The following is a 12,479-nucleotide window of genomic DNA, read 5'->3' on the forward strand; positions in this document are numbered from 1 at the left end:
AACTAAGGATTTTCATAGTCGAATCTGATTCGTCAGATTTTCCCTTTAGTCGACTAATAGTCGAATCGGGTTTTTTTTATTATTATTTTTAGAGCACCTTAAACGGGATCCCGAACGTAAAATTGACACAAATTAAGTGTTATATCGTGATCTATCGATCGCCGGTGGATGGCGCCAGAGCGATAGTAATTGAAACATGTGGATCAGAGGTAAATAAACTGGATTTTTTTTTCGGCGTGAGATATCGGAAGTGTGGCGTGAAAGCGTGTGAAAACGGTCAAATGCGTGTGTCTCACGCTCAATGCGTGAGAGTTGGCAACCCTGCATTATAATCTCGGCAGATGCTGCGCGTATTCAGGTAGTACCTTGGTACTTCTGTAAAGCATCCTTGGGTTTTGTGAAAGGCACTATTCAAGTCTAACTTATTATTATTATTGTTAGTGTATTCCACAGGAGCAACCACACTACACCGTCCGTCCATACACTGTGTTCACTTGTTGTGTTTCCTCTATTTGTATCCAGTTATGCCTCAGCGACAGCAATGACATCTACGAGCTATTCCTCTAGTTACCATAACAACACCATCATCTTTTCTCTGACTGGTTATAAGTTTCTTTATTTTTTAATGGATTTTATCCCTCTGTAGTCTAAGACATTGAGGTGATGTTGTCGATGCATACTGTGCAACTATAATAATTAAAATGGAATATACAGTTCTATATGCAAGATTAAAAGAAAATGGCATGTTATACGCCATAGTCCCAAAAAGAAAACTCCAATGGAAGAAACCAGTGCAACTCTGTCATATTCAGTTTTGTTGTCTGTTCAGACAAGTTTGAATCAAGTCTTGTTATACATGTGTTTCTTCTTTGCTTCAACAAAGAAGAAAAATAATGACAATAAATGTAAAACGTAAATCAAAATATCTAAATATCATGGAAAGATAAATACAGTATAACCATTAACAGCTATGTATACATAAAGCATACAGCAAAAGTCCAACAGCTTGTAGTCCCACATATAGTGTGAAACCTAGAAGGTCAGAATTGCCTCAAACTTCTCCAGTTTGCGCTGCACATCCTCCTCCGAGCACCACTCAATCCGAGTCCTTATCAGCTGGCTCAGGGATACGTAAAAGGTCCTTGCCCAGGCGCTCTCCAGACCGCAGAGGGAAACATCACACACCTTCTGCAGGAAGGTCACCAGCTTCTCGCTGCTGCTGACCTCACATCTCTGGAGGACCCACTGGGTCCAGCCCTCCCACATGCTATCATCCGTGAAGGACACAATGAAGGTCTGGCCACGGTGTGCACTGTTGAGGCGCTCGGCTTCATCATCACGGACATTGTTCCAAATGGCACTGAAGAAGAATAAAGACGTGTCATGAGACATTTCCAAACAAGTATAAGCATTTTTTTGCATCTTAAATTTTCATTTCTACATTTACTTTATTTATTAATAGTACTGAAGTAATAGAGAATTAAGTGTACTATGTTTGCATTTAAAACAGATTAGATTTGAACTTACACAACTCTTGACAGAGGACATGGCGTCAGGTCACTTAAAATTGACAAACCTGCAAAGCTGATTCTGTTCCCCTCCATCCTGTGGAAAAACGTAACATTAGAGCAATTGGCCTCCACGTTATCAGATCTCTGGTTAATGTAACAACTAAACTAGAGGTTTTAAGTTTTTTAAACAACTACATCAGAGGAAGCCTTTTTGGGACAGAACACTACAAGATTTGGTGTAAGTGAGATGTGTACTCACCACATCTCACTTAGAATTTGTTTGACCTTGATGGCATTTGTGAGTATGAAAAGTTCCTCGTCACCAATGTCTGTCCATCCTAACCTGTATGTATAGGGTCACTGTGTAGTGAATTATTCAAATAATAGACTATTGTAGGGAGTACATCATGAATAAGATGTCATAGAAGTGAAGCACCTACCCTATTTGCTTCAAAGTGTCAGATACTTCCAGTACATTAGCAACTACATTCACTGCTTCCATGTCCAGACTATTTTCCCCCAGCCTATGACAAAAATATTAAGCCAGGATATGCCCTGCTGTTAATTTGTACATCAGAGAAATACTATTTCTAAGCCTTGCACATGTCCGATACTTGATGTTGCATGTCCAGTTTTGAACTTACCATAACTTCTCACACCTAAGCAAATATGGCTGTAGCTCTTTTAGAGCTTTGGCACAGGTGTTGGTTCCAGTTAGGTCCAGTTCTAATATAGTCATTTGGATTCCACTGAGAAAGTATTTCACTGCATTGTGGTCCATGATCGAGAGAGTGACATCACTGAGGTTAATGCGGAGGCTTTGTGGCTGGATCTCCTGAATCAGTACATCATCCTGTTGCTCCAAAACACAGTGCAGGTGTGTTAAAATGTAAGCTCCATTCTCACACGAGGTCCGAGTGTCGGACACAAGCCTCATCCTGTAGGATTGCATTTTATCTTCCTGCACCCTAAACCCAATATTTCTGGAAAGCAATTCTTGGTTCCTCTTAGACAGGAGACCAGAAAGGAATCTGGAAAACAAATCCAGATTCCCTGACATACTTTCGGTACTATACTCAGTGCCAGATCCCAGGGTTTCAGATAAAGGTACATCTGCCATGGCAGAATAAAATGCTGCAAAGAACTCCTGAATGGTGAGATGTGTGAAAGAATATACGTCCTCGGTGCAACCAGGCTCCTGAATGGGTGTCTTGTCCAGGAAGGTGCTCACTATGGCACAGTTCATTACTTCATCATCATTGCTATAAAAAAGAGTTTCTCGATTCATTAGCTTCTGATAGGCTAATCTGCCCAGCTTTAACAGGACATTTTGTAGGTGCTCTTGTTCCAGTGTGCCACTGTTGATATTCGGCGATTCTACTCGATTCTTCATGTGTGACTTGACCAACGCCAACAAGTACTGCACATAAATATCGGTCATTGTCCTAGGGCTGGCTGTAGACAGACAATTACTGTCTTTCAGAATGCTACACACAATATGGCAGAAGGCTGGTATATAGCAGAGGGTAAGCATCAGTTCATTTTCTACCACGATGCTAAACATTCTGGTAGCCATCTCCTGGTCTTGGAAGAACCGCTGGAAATAGTCATGGATCTCCACAGTGGAGAATCCAGTGATGACAACAAAGCAGTCAACGGCTCTGACAGGAATGTAGCCAACCGCCATCGGCCTACTGGTCACCAGTACAGAGGCTCCGGGCAGGAGTTCTCCCAGCATTATGCTGGAGAAGAGCTCTGCCACCTCCCCCTCCTCATCAAGTTCAGTGAAAAAGACATCTGCATCACATCCTCTGTAGTGCTTAAATTCATCAAAACCATCCAAAATTATCAAGAGCTTCGTGTCATTTTCAGTGATGGTGTCTAGATGTTTGGCGAGATGTCCATTCTTACGGAGTATCAGTTCTCGAAGACTAACTGGCTTACTGATGAGATTCAAGTCTCTGAAAGTCAGGTGAATGATAAAGTCAAAAGATGTATACTCCTTGCCGTTGCTAAAATCACAAAGGATCTTCTGAACAAGGATAGTTTTGCCAATACCTGCTACCCCAGTTACCAAGATCCTTTTGGCTTGCTGCTGTTTGCCAGTTTCACTAGAAAACAGTTGTGCAGGATTGACCAATTTCTTTTCTGAAGCTTTTTGCTGAAGAGAAATTCGCTGCTGGCCAAAAGATAAAACCTCATGCCTTTTGATCTCTAAGCTGTGGTGGCCTTTGACAATCAGAAGATTGACATAGTGTTCAGAAAAAGGGATTTTTTCTCCGTGGCGTGTATTATAGTAGAGCAGGCTCTCACTCCTGCGTTTCAGGACAGCTTTATGTTTCGCAATGACCCTTTGGATATCTGAAACAGATTAAAACGCTATATAACTTCACGGTGCCCGGCTCAGTTCCAGGAAAATTGCTTGTTTATTGTTTAAAATTTTGAATCTCTTACCTGTTGTCTGATCCCATGGCTGATCAACAATTTTAAAGGCAGGCTCCTTAAGATGGCTGCAGGCAGAAACAAAGACTCTCGCTGCATCTTCACCCTTACAATCCAATATATCCAGAACCTTCCGGATCTTCCCACGTGGCCCCTTCTCGTGTAGCACCTCCTCTCTGTCATCTCTACTGAAAACCTCTTTTGCGATCAGTAGATCCACAAGTGAATCGATGTGCCACTCAAGTTTGTCGACAAGAGAAACACGAAGCTCCTTAAGTGTCTGCAGGCATGACATAGAAGTTGTAGCTTGTGCCATGTGAAAGCTGTTTGTCTCGTAAAGGAACAGTAATTCCTCACCCAAAATCTCCACTAAATCTGCTGTGTTGTTTCAGAAAAAGTAGACTGGAATGATCTTTTTATTGTTTATAAACCATTCACCGCCTCCATGTCTGTACTGGTTGCAATTACTCATGGTTATGGAATATTAGGTTACGCAAGCCATTGTGAACTACTACATCTAGAATGAGGAAGTTAACCGCTGTGGCACAGTCTGTTTGGTTTTGACAGTTAAACTCAGGCTTGGTCTGTGCTGCTTTTGAGGTCCGTCTTTGACCACATAAGGAATTGTGTATTGTTTCTCAACAATAAACAAGCATTGGTCATTGTACATTTTTGTTAATATTTTTGGACATGGACAACTGGAGCATACAGGTGTGTGTTCAACCAAATTTAAATACATTTGCAACAGTGAAACTGTGTAAGTCACTTTATTATTTCAAATGTGACTTGTGACCTTTGAAATGAGCGCTGGTACAGAAAACCTGGAACACTTGCATGCACTGACTTTTCTACAAATTGAATAGACTGAAAAGTGCATCACAACATCACAATGTTCATTTACAGACCGATTGCACTTATACAAATTAACAAAGTAATAAATAGTTCTATAAAGACAGATGGCAATGTAAAAAGGTAAAAAAATAAAAACCTTCCCTCCTCCACCAAAACAATTTTAGCAGTATTTTCAGCACTTGAGTGTTTGCTTAAACATTACAACTTTCAAGTTTAGTTTTCAGGGAATATGCAGAAAATAGGTGATGTGGACTAACATATTGCAATGGCATTCATTGGATTTTCCTTAGCTACATGCAGACATGTATCTGACTTCACTCTTTACCTAACAGTAACCCATATTCAGAGAAGGGAGGACTAGGTAGAACCGTACTATACTGATAAGTGGTTAAATCTTAAAAACAAAAATGATAATTACAAAAATCTATAAAAGAGTGACACACAAATAAAAGCAAATATTAACAATTGAAACAAATCAAGCCACATTTGAACATGGACCTGGAACTCATGAGTGCAAAACTATTTCCATTCACTATACAAACTTTTGTTTTCAATACTGGGCAGTGGGGTTCATTTCTTGTCTAACAGGACTCCAGGTATGATGACCATTAGCCTCTCCAATTACTTTTAAGACTATTTAAAAGTAGCACAGCCTATGCATTAGTGCAGCTTTTAAAATAATTAGTTCTTTATAGCCCATTTCAATATCCATCAGCAGAGTACATATCTATGCCAATTAATCGTCACTGGTTTGTCGGAAAGGAGGGACCTAGCAAGCTTCCACTTTAGTTACCCAAATGGAATTAAAAACATTGCTTAATTTGCTGTATGGTAGAAAACCCTTTTTTGTTAAACACAATTAACTAGGCTCCAGCCAACCCCTGCGGACATTCCTTTGTGCATAGAGGCCACTTGAGATCTACAGGGATGGAGTCTAGGATGTGCAATCCAGTGAATTTCAACATATCTATCATCTCTCTGGACCATCAGAAAGGCGGTCAATGCACAATTAAAGAAATAGGAAAAATATATATATATATAGTTCAATCAAAGCCTTCACTGAAGTCAAATTAAAGTCACTTAATAACAGTTTGCATCCAGTCTAGTCCCCATGTATTTTAATTGGACTAATTAATGGATCTAAATCACTGCCAGTCTCAGACCTCCTGGAAGCTCAGTGAGCCTCTACTAGCCACAAACCCTCAGCCCTTGCAGAGTTGTGTTGCTGGGCATGGAGGTGCTGTCCTGTCTGTGGATTAGTCTGTGCTCCTGTGTGAGTCTCAGGTGCCTCTACAGGACCGGCAGCAGCGTGCTTTAAACTGGGGTAGAGGACACAGATCCAACTGCCGCACCTTCTCACAGTACCGTGTACTGTCCTGACACTCACCTGCGAACACAGGAAGAATGTCATATTACATCATCAGAATAATATTAACAAAATGTTACACAATTGAAATACACGATTGAATAAAAAAACATGCAACCATAACTTTTCATCGGAGCTGTGAGATGCTTGAATTGCAGTCTTCACTTCTAAGTGAACCTTCTAAGCCCTCTTACTGTGACTCTTTACAAAAAGGCAAATTTCAACGTATATATATTTGCATATACACTTTATATTTGCATATCAAAATATGCTTTGGTATAATACATTATAAATAATTTATCTTACAAATTGTAAATATGTTTAATTTATTTTTTCTAGGACTTGGACCTAAGAACATATTAATATATTTCTTCAAACTGATTTTTTATTCGAACCAAATCTGGTTTTTATATTGTTTTTCTCAAATTATTTTAATTGTTTATTTGAATTCCATCTTAGTTTGATGTCTAACTGTCTGTTAAGTATTTGTGAATAGTCTGTTGATTTATCTGGTCTGATTAACATCATGCATGGATGCACTCACCAAGACAAAGTCCTTGTATGTGTTACACGGTACGTGTTGACAGATTAATAATCCTCAGTTACTAAGAAAAGTTACAGCTATGAGTGCTGATTAAAGCAAATGTTATATTCCTTAATTTCGCCAGCTACAGGAAGTGCATAGGTTGAATAATATAGGGCCCAGAATCAAATCTTGGAGGACTCAATAGGGTACAGCATAACACTCAGATTTATGATTTCCAAGTACAATAAAGTATTTATGGTGACTTAAGTTGGTTTTTATCATTTTCCTTTGGGATCAATAAAGCATTCAGTTCAATTCAATTCAAAACCAGTCTAAGACTGGATTAGAGAAGCCAAACTAATTCTGCTTCAGTGAATACACTGGTGCTGATATTTTGTCTACTCACCTCAGCTGCATCCGTGCTTTCCCATCTATTTAAAACCACAGTCTGGAATTTCTAAACATTTTTTTGCACACCTCAGCTTTAATATATGTTAGTACTATTCAGTGTTACTTGAGGTGTTGTTTTTTTTATTATGTGTAAAATACAAATCTTTTAGGGCCTTTAAATTATGTCTTCAAACTTCACCAAATCACAGCAGTCTCATGATGAACATGCCACGGTTTTCGAAACTGCAGCATCACTGCCTGACTCACTGAACACCTGCCTCACTGACCAACTGTCTCACTGACCACCTGTCTCATTGAACACCCGTCTCATTGAACACCCGTCTCACTGAACACCCGTCTCACTGAACACCCGTCTCACTGAACACCCGTCTCACTTAACACCCGTCTCACTGAACACCCGCCTCACTGAACACCCGCCACACTGAACACCTGTCTCACTGACCACCTGTCTCACTGACCACCTGTCTCATTGAACATCGGTCTCACCGACCACCTGTCTCACCGTCCACCTGTCTCACCGACCACCTGTCTCACCGACTACCTGTCTCACCTCTCCCGCAGGGCCGAACGTTGCAGCGCTGCCAGCTGGTGGGTCGAGGCCTCCAGGCACAGTGGAACTCCCGCGCCGTCCTCCCGCCCCTCTGGTGCAGGCACGTGACGTGGCGTGACTGGAAACCGTGGCGACCGCAGGTGGCAGTGCACTGCGTCCAGGGCCCGACGTGCCACCGCAGCGCACACGCGTGTGTGGAGCAGTTGCGGCGGGAAGCCGGTCTGAAAGGGACGAACGAGACCCGTGACTCAACACCTGCCAGACACCGTACCAGACATCGTCCTCATGCCGTGTGCCTAACTTACCTGGGCTGACTGCTGCACAGTTGATTGGCTGCTCGGCTGTTGTTCCGGTCCAGGCAGAACACGTGTCTGTGCTGCACGGCGTGCCGAGGACCCACACACTGCCCGGTACACTGGAGAAAACGCATGATTAGCCTCACAGATCATAATGTGGCATATGCAGCCTGTGTTAATGAGTTTGAATGTGATTACTGATAGACATCTGATTACGATAGACATATTTGTCTGACGGCTCTCCCTCGTTCTGGGGCTTTGGCTTTTAGAAGGAAGGCTCAGGACACTATCACGCTTGAGTTATTTGGAAAAACTGAATTAATTATCTGAATTATTAAGTAATCTGAATTATTATAATTATGACTTATAAATAAAAGGTCCAGGACGAATTTGGATTTTGAATTTTGAGTTCCCTTTTGAAAGTTTCACTACAAAACTAATCTACATTACTGAGTAGAAACATTAAAATCTGAATCTAGGTCATACAATTTCCTACAAACTACTATAATCTATTTATATTTGATATGTTCTGTATATGGCAAGTAAATGTGCCGTATTTTGTCAATTGTGATTTACACCGCAATCGAAATTTGTCCTCCGTTTTTAACCCATCTGTGCAGTTAGAACACACACACACACACACTAGTGATTACTAGGGGTCTGTGGATCACACGTGCCCAGAGCGGTGGGCAGCCCTAGCCCGGCGCCCGGGGAGCAGTTGGGGTTAGGTGCCTTGCTCAAGGGCACCTCAGTCATGGCCTGAGATCTGGGAATCGAACCCACGACCCTCCGGTCACAAGACCAGTTCCCTACCACTAGGCCATGACTGCCCCTTTTTGATTTTGATGTGTCAAAATACATCTTTGTTTCTCAACAGCAAACCTCGTGATTCTTACTCATTGTAACTCAAACAACCAAATGATGATAAATAGCATCATGCTTGACTCACAGGGCCCCATGATGATGTTGTCCATCCAAAGCAGGGCTGTGTGTTACACGACTTGTTTTCTGCAGGTTTCCTACCAGCTCCCATACAGATCTTTGCTCCTCCTGAACACGTTACACTACGAATCTGTAGTCCACCACCACAACTCACAGAGCAGGAGGACCAGGAAGACACCTGCCATCTGATTCAGAATGGAAACACGCAAGAAATAGCAGTTAAAGACCAATGTGTGGGAGTTTTTCAACACAAATTATGAGTGGAATACATATACAATAACTACATAGAATTTTATTTTCAGTATAAGAAGCTTACATCGGGGATGAATTGGAGCTGACTATTTAGTTACTGGCACTTGTGTAATTACTGTCGCTGAGTTAATTACTGTCACTGAGGTAATCACTGGCTAATTGGAACTGGAAAGCCCAATAAAACCCCAACCAGCTCCATCTTTCTACAGTTCAATACTCTCTTTGTCCTAATTTAGTCCTCGTCAGCTCACTTACAAAACCCCCCCCCCTCACAATAAAGACTTCACGCTGAAAACCATTTTAATTCCTTAAGTACACACTTACATAGTGTAATGGCATTAGTTGGAACACCCCCTCCCCCATCCTGTTTTTTTTCTGTTTTTAATGTTGCAGCAATAATCAAATGATTACATTGGTACTTTTTAGTAAATAAAATGTTCAATGTTCAGTAAAAAGATCCACTTGGAAAATCTTGAATTTGTATTTAATGCAAAGTCACATTTGATATTAAAATGCAGTGGTAACCAAGTACAGTAAAACCAAAATTATCATGCAATACCCATGTTGTACCTGTGGTGGCAGTGTTGTCCATGGCAGGAGTTGTCTGAACAGGAAGAGCCGTTACTCTCACCAGAACCACTTACACAGTCACTTTCTGTTAATACAAACAAACAAGAAAACAACCCAAAGTAAACTATGTAAATTGCTACAGTCAAGCTTAGAAGCTCAAAATGAAAGTTTCAAAGGCTTCCTGAGATGAAAAACAGAATTACACCTGAAGACACTGAGGACAGTCCTTACATAATAAACTCTGATGAGGTTTCTGAACAAATATATAAAAAGTGCCAACTTCCTGCATCACTCTCAGCTGAACTCCAATACAGAAATCACTCTCACACTATCCTTATGAACTTTAAATAATGAAGATAAACACAAATCACACCATACACACCGTCATACATAGACTTTATCTCCTCAACCTTTCAGCGTTCAACATGCGCAAAACTACAAACATGATTCACAAGGACTCAGTGAAGTGGTCTGGATACTTTTCAGCACTTCAGGCCCCTTATCATCTCCGTTCTGATTAAGCGGGTAGGCGCGCTCCCCCTAACCAGCTTTGAAATAGCGTCTGGATTTGCTAATTGTTGATGGATGAGTGAGAGAGTCCAGGGCGTCAGGAGCGGCCCTTGGCCCTGCATCCATGAGGTCAGCAACTAATCATAAAGTCCCCGCGGCTTATGGCTGGCTTCCACCGCATGCCGCAGGCATCCCTGTCAGCCAGCACGCTTTGTGCAAATCCCAGTGGACATTACGGACAGGAAATCAGGAAATTCCCTCTTGGGGTCGTCTTGTATTGTGCATTAGCAGCTATACAGTGAAAAGGTTGTTTAAAGTGTGCAGAGCCCATGTGTCTGTGTGGGTTAGATGAGGAGATTTCAGGGTCACACTTGCATGTCCAAGATCTTCATGAGATTTCATCAGTCATACCAAAAAAAATTCCTTAATCAAATGGGAAATGCAATAAAAGCATAACTCTGAACATGCTCTTATGTTTTACTGTAGAGCATCTGATTTACTGACTGAAAAACGCTCGCCCTTTTCACGTCACAATGAATTAGGATAACTGACTGAGTGTGAACTAAAGCTTACAAATAGCCAGCAGGCTTTACTTTACAACAGTCTTTAAAAGTCAGATTTCAAAGTGACCCATTTAAAACAGTCCTTTGTGCCTAGATGTGCCTACGGCAAACGATATCGAGCCCTTGTTGGGAGTGCTGACAGGTGTGCTGTGTGGAATATGTTGTACCTGTTATTTGCACTTGAGATGACAGCGAGGTGTGGCCCATACGATTTGTGGCCATGCATGTGTAGAGTCCAGAGTCTGTTTCCCTCGGGGCCTCAATATGCAGGGAGCCATCTGGCATCAGGTCTACTCTGCCACAACACAGAACACACAACTACTGAATGCAACACACAATTACATAGACAATACATATATATTTTTTTGCCAAACATCTGTATTTTAGCACTGACTTGGCGGCCCAATAGGACAGAAAGTCTGCTCTTACCTGCTGTGGTTCGTCAACTCCATGCTGTCCTTTGTCCAAATGATCGTTGGTTGTGGGTTGCCCTGTGCTTGGCATTTAAGCTCGACCCTAGTAACCTGTCTTGGGACCACAACAAGACCACCAACATGGGCCACTATTTTGTGAGTGAATGTGTAGCTTCTTGAAGGTTTCTGTACAATCACAGGTCTTCGTAAATGTTCTCTCCATTGCCTGTTGGAATGGGATGCAAGTTGTAAACCAGGTCCTTGAGAAATGTACCCCTGCGTTGACAATTCTTGTTTTTCATGGGGTTCCAAAGTGGATTCATTGTTCTCCCCGGTATTCTTGGTTAGTTCCTCTAAGAGTTGCATAAGAAGCTCATTCTTCTGGAGGCCTTGGAGGCCACCAGACAAATTACGGGTAATTTCATCAAGCTTCGGCATATCTGCCACCAGTACCTGTGGGGCCTGAGATTCCAGACTTGTGTCTTCTCCCTGAAGGGACCCATTTTTCTCAGCAGAATCTAGCAAGGGCAAATCTTTCAGGTCAAGTAACTGCTGCACGATGGTGTCATAACGATTAAAAGAAAGGACCTCCTTAGCTTTCTCCTCAGATGCGGATGATGTCTGGTAAATCTTTGGCGAACTTTTAACATTGTCCATGACCCACAATTCAGTTTCTGGCACAGGCACCTTCTGCTTGCTGCCAATAAGCTTCAGAACAAAGTTCTCCTGTGTTTGGCCTGCAATACAAGAATACATTCCCACATCTGAGGCACGGACCTGCTGAATCTTGATGTAACCCATGTGAGATATGGAAACGTGGGGCAGAAGTGTCAAAGGTTTTCTGTCCTTTAGCCAGTGGACATGGCCCTTGCGAAAGTGACGGGTTGGGCAGCGGAGAACCACAGATGTCCATGGAAGTAAGTAGGCATATCCACCCACCACTAAGTGTAACTTTGGACCTTTTCTCCACTGAATATAGACCTTGTGTTGAGCCAAGATGGCAGGTTCTGGTTTGGCAACTACTGGCTTGAAAGTTTCTGCAATAGAAAAGCACAAATTCTCTTACTGTGAGCCAAGAGATAATCTGCTGATGCATTGATTCGCCCCCACCAATCACAACTAAATGGAGGAGTGAAAAGCCCAAAGGTATCGTTAAATCTTGGAGACCAGTGGAGATCTTTAACTCCTCTGGCAAAACCCATTTGGTGCTGTGGTGTTACAACTCCATTTCTGGTCTCAGATTTACAGACTGCTCCTTGAATGCTGCTTCTTATT

General features: G+C 41.9%; 2 protein-coding genes across 4 annotated transcripts in view; both read right to left on the reverse strand.

Annotated features, from left to right (window-relative positions):
• Window positions 1-788: 788 nt before the first annotated feature.
• On the reverse strand, window positions 789-4,461 carry LOC143474447 (NACHT, LRR and PYD domains-containing protein 3-like). Its single transcript, XM_076971901.1, has 6 exons — window positions 3,966-4,461; window positions 2,156-3,872; window positions 1,952-2,035; window positions 1,771-1,854; window positions 1,528-1,605; window positions 789-1,360 (listed from the first exon to the last, which is right to left on the reverse strand). Exons 1-6 carry the CDS (start codon window positions 4,267-4,269, stop codon window positions 1,033-1,035), a joined length of 2,595 nt encoding a protein of 864 aa, XP_076828016.1. The 5' UTR covers window positions 4,270-4,461; the 3' UTR covers window positions 789-1,032.
• A 243-nt stretch (window positions 4,462-4,704) lies between these two features.
• LOC143474446 (ADAMTS-like protein 1) overlaps window positions 4,705-12,479 on the reverse strand; it is an 88,816-nt gene continuing 81,041 nt past the window's right edge. For 2 of the 3 annotated variants that reach the window (XM_076971898.1, XM_076971899.1), the window contains 7 exons: window positions 11,221-12,241; window positions 10,959-11,086; window positions 9,719-9,803; window positions 8,904-9,081; window positions 7,964-8,073; window positions 7,659-7,879; window positions 4,705-6,192 (listed from right to left, as the gene is read on the reverse strand). In XM_076971898.1, the coding sequence (XP_076828013.1) occupies window positions 6,086-6,192; window positions 7,659-7,879; window positions 7,964-8,073; window positions 8,904-9,081; window positions 9,719-9,803; window positions 10,959-11,086; window positions 11,221-12,241 (1,850 nt within the window). In that variant the 3' untranslated portion in view covers window positions 4,705-6,085. Of the gene's footprint in view, window positions 6,193-7,658; window positions 7,880-7,963; window positions 8,074-8,903; window positions 9,082-9,718; window positions 9,804-10,958; window positions 11,087-11,220; window positions 12,242-12,479 lie in introns of those variants that run through there. The other variant, XR_013120779.1, reaches the window with a different exon arrangement.

This window comes from Brachyhypopomus gauderio, chromosome 14 (assembly GCF_052324685.1).
Source record: "Brachyhypopomus gauderio isolate BG-103 chromosome 14, BGAUD_0.2, whole genome shotgun sequence".
NCBI lineage: Eukaryota > Metazoa > Chordata > Actinopteri > Gymnotiformes > Hypopomidae > Brachyhypopomus > Brachyhypopomus gauderio.

What these genes read in the sequence shown, in the direction of transcription:
- LOC143474447 (XM_076971901.1), bottom strand. Translation starts at nt 4,269, where the DNA reads ATGGCACAAGCTACAACTTCTATGTCATGCCTGCAGACACTTAAGGAG. An exon ending in CTTAGGTGTGAGAAGTTATG is followed by an intron (nt 2,036 to 2,155) that starts GTAAGTTCAAAA and finishes TTTTTGTCATAG; the next exon opens with GCTGGGGGAAAATAGTCTGG. An exon ending in GACACTTTGAAGCAAATAGG is followed by an intron (nt 1,855 to 1,951) that starts GTAGGTGCTTCA and finishes CTATACATACAG; the next exon opens with GTTAGGATGGACAGACATTG.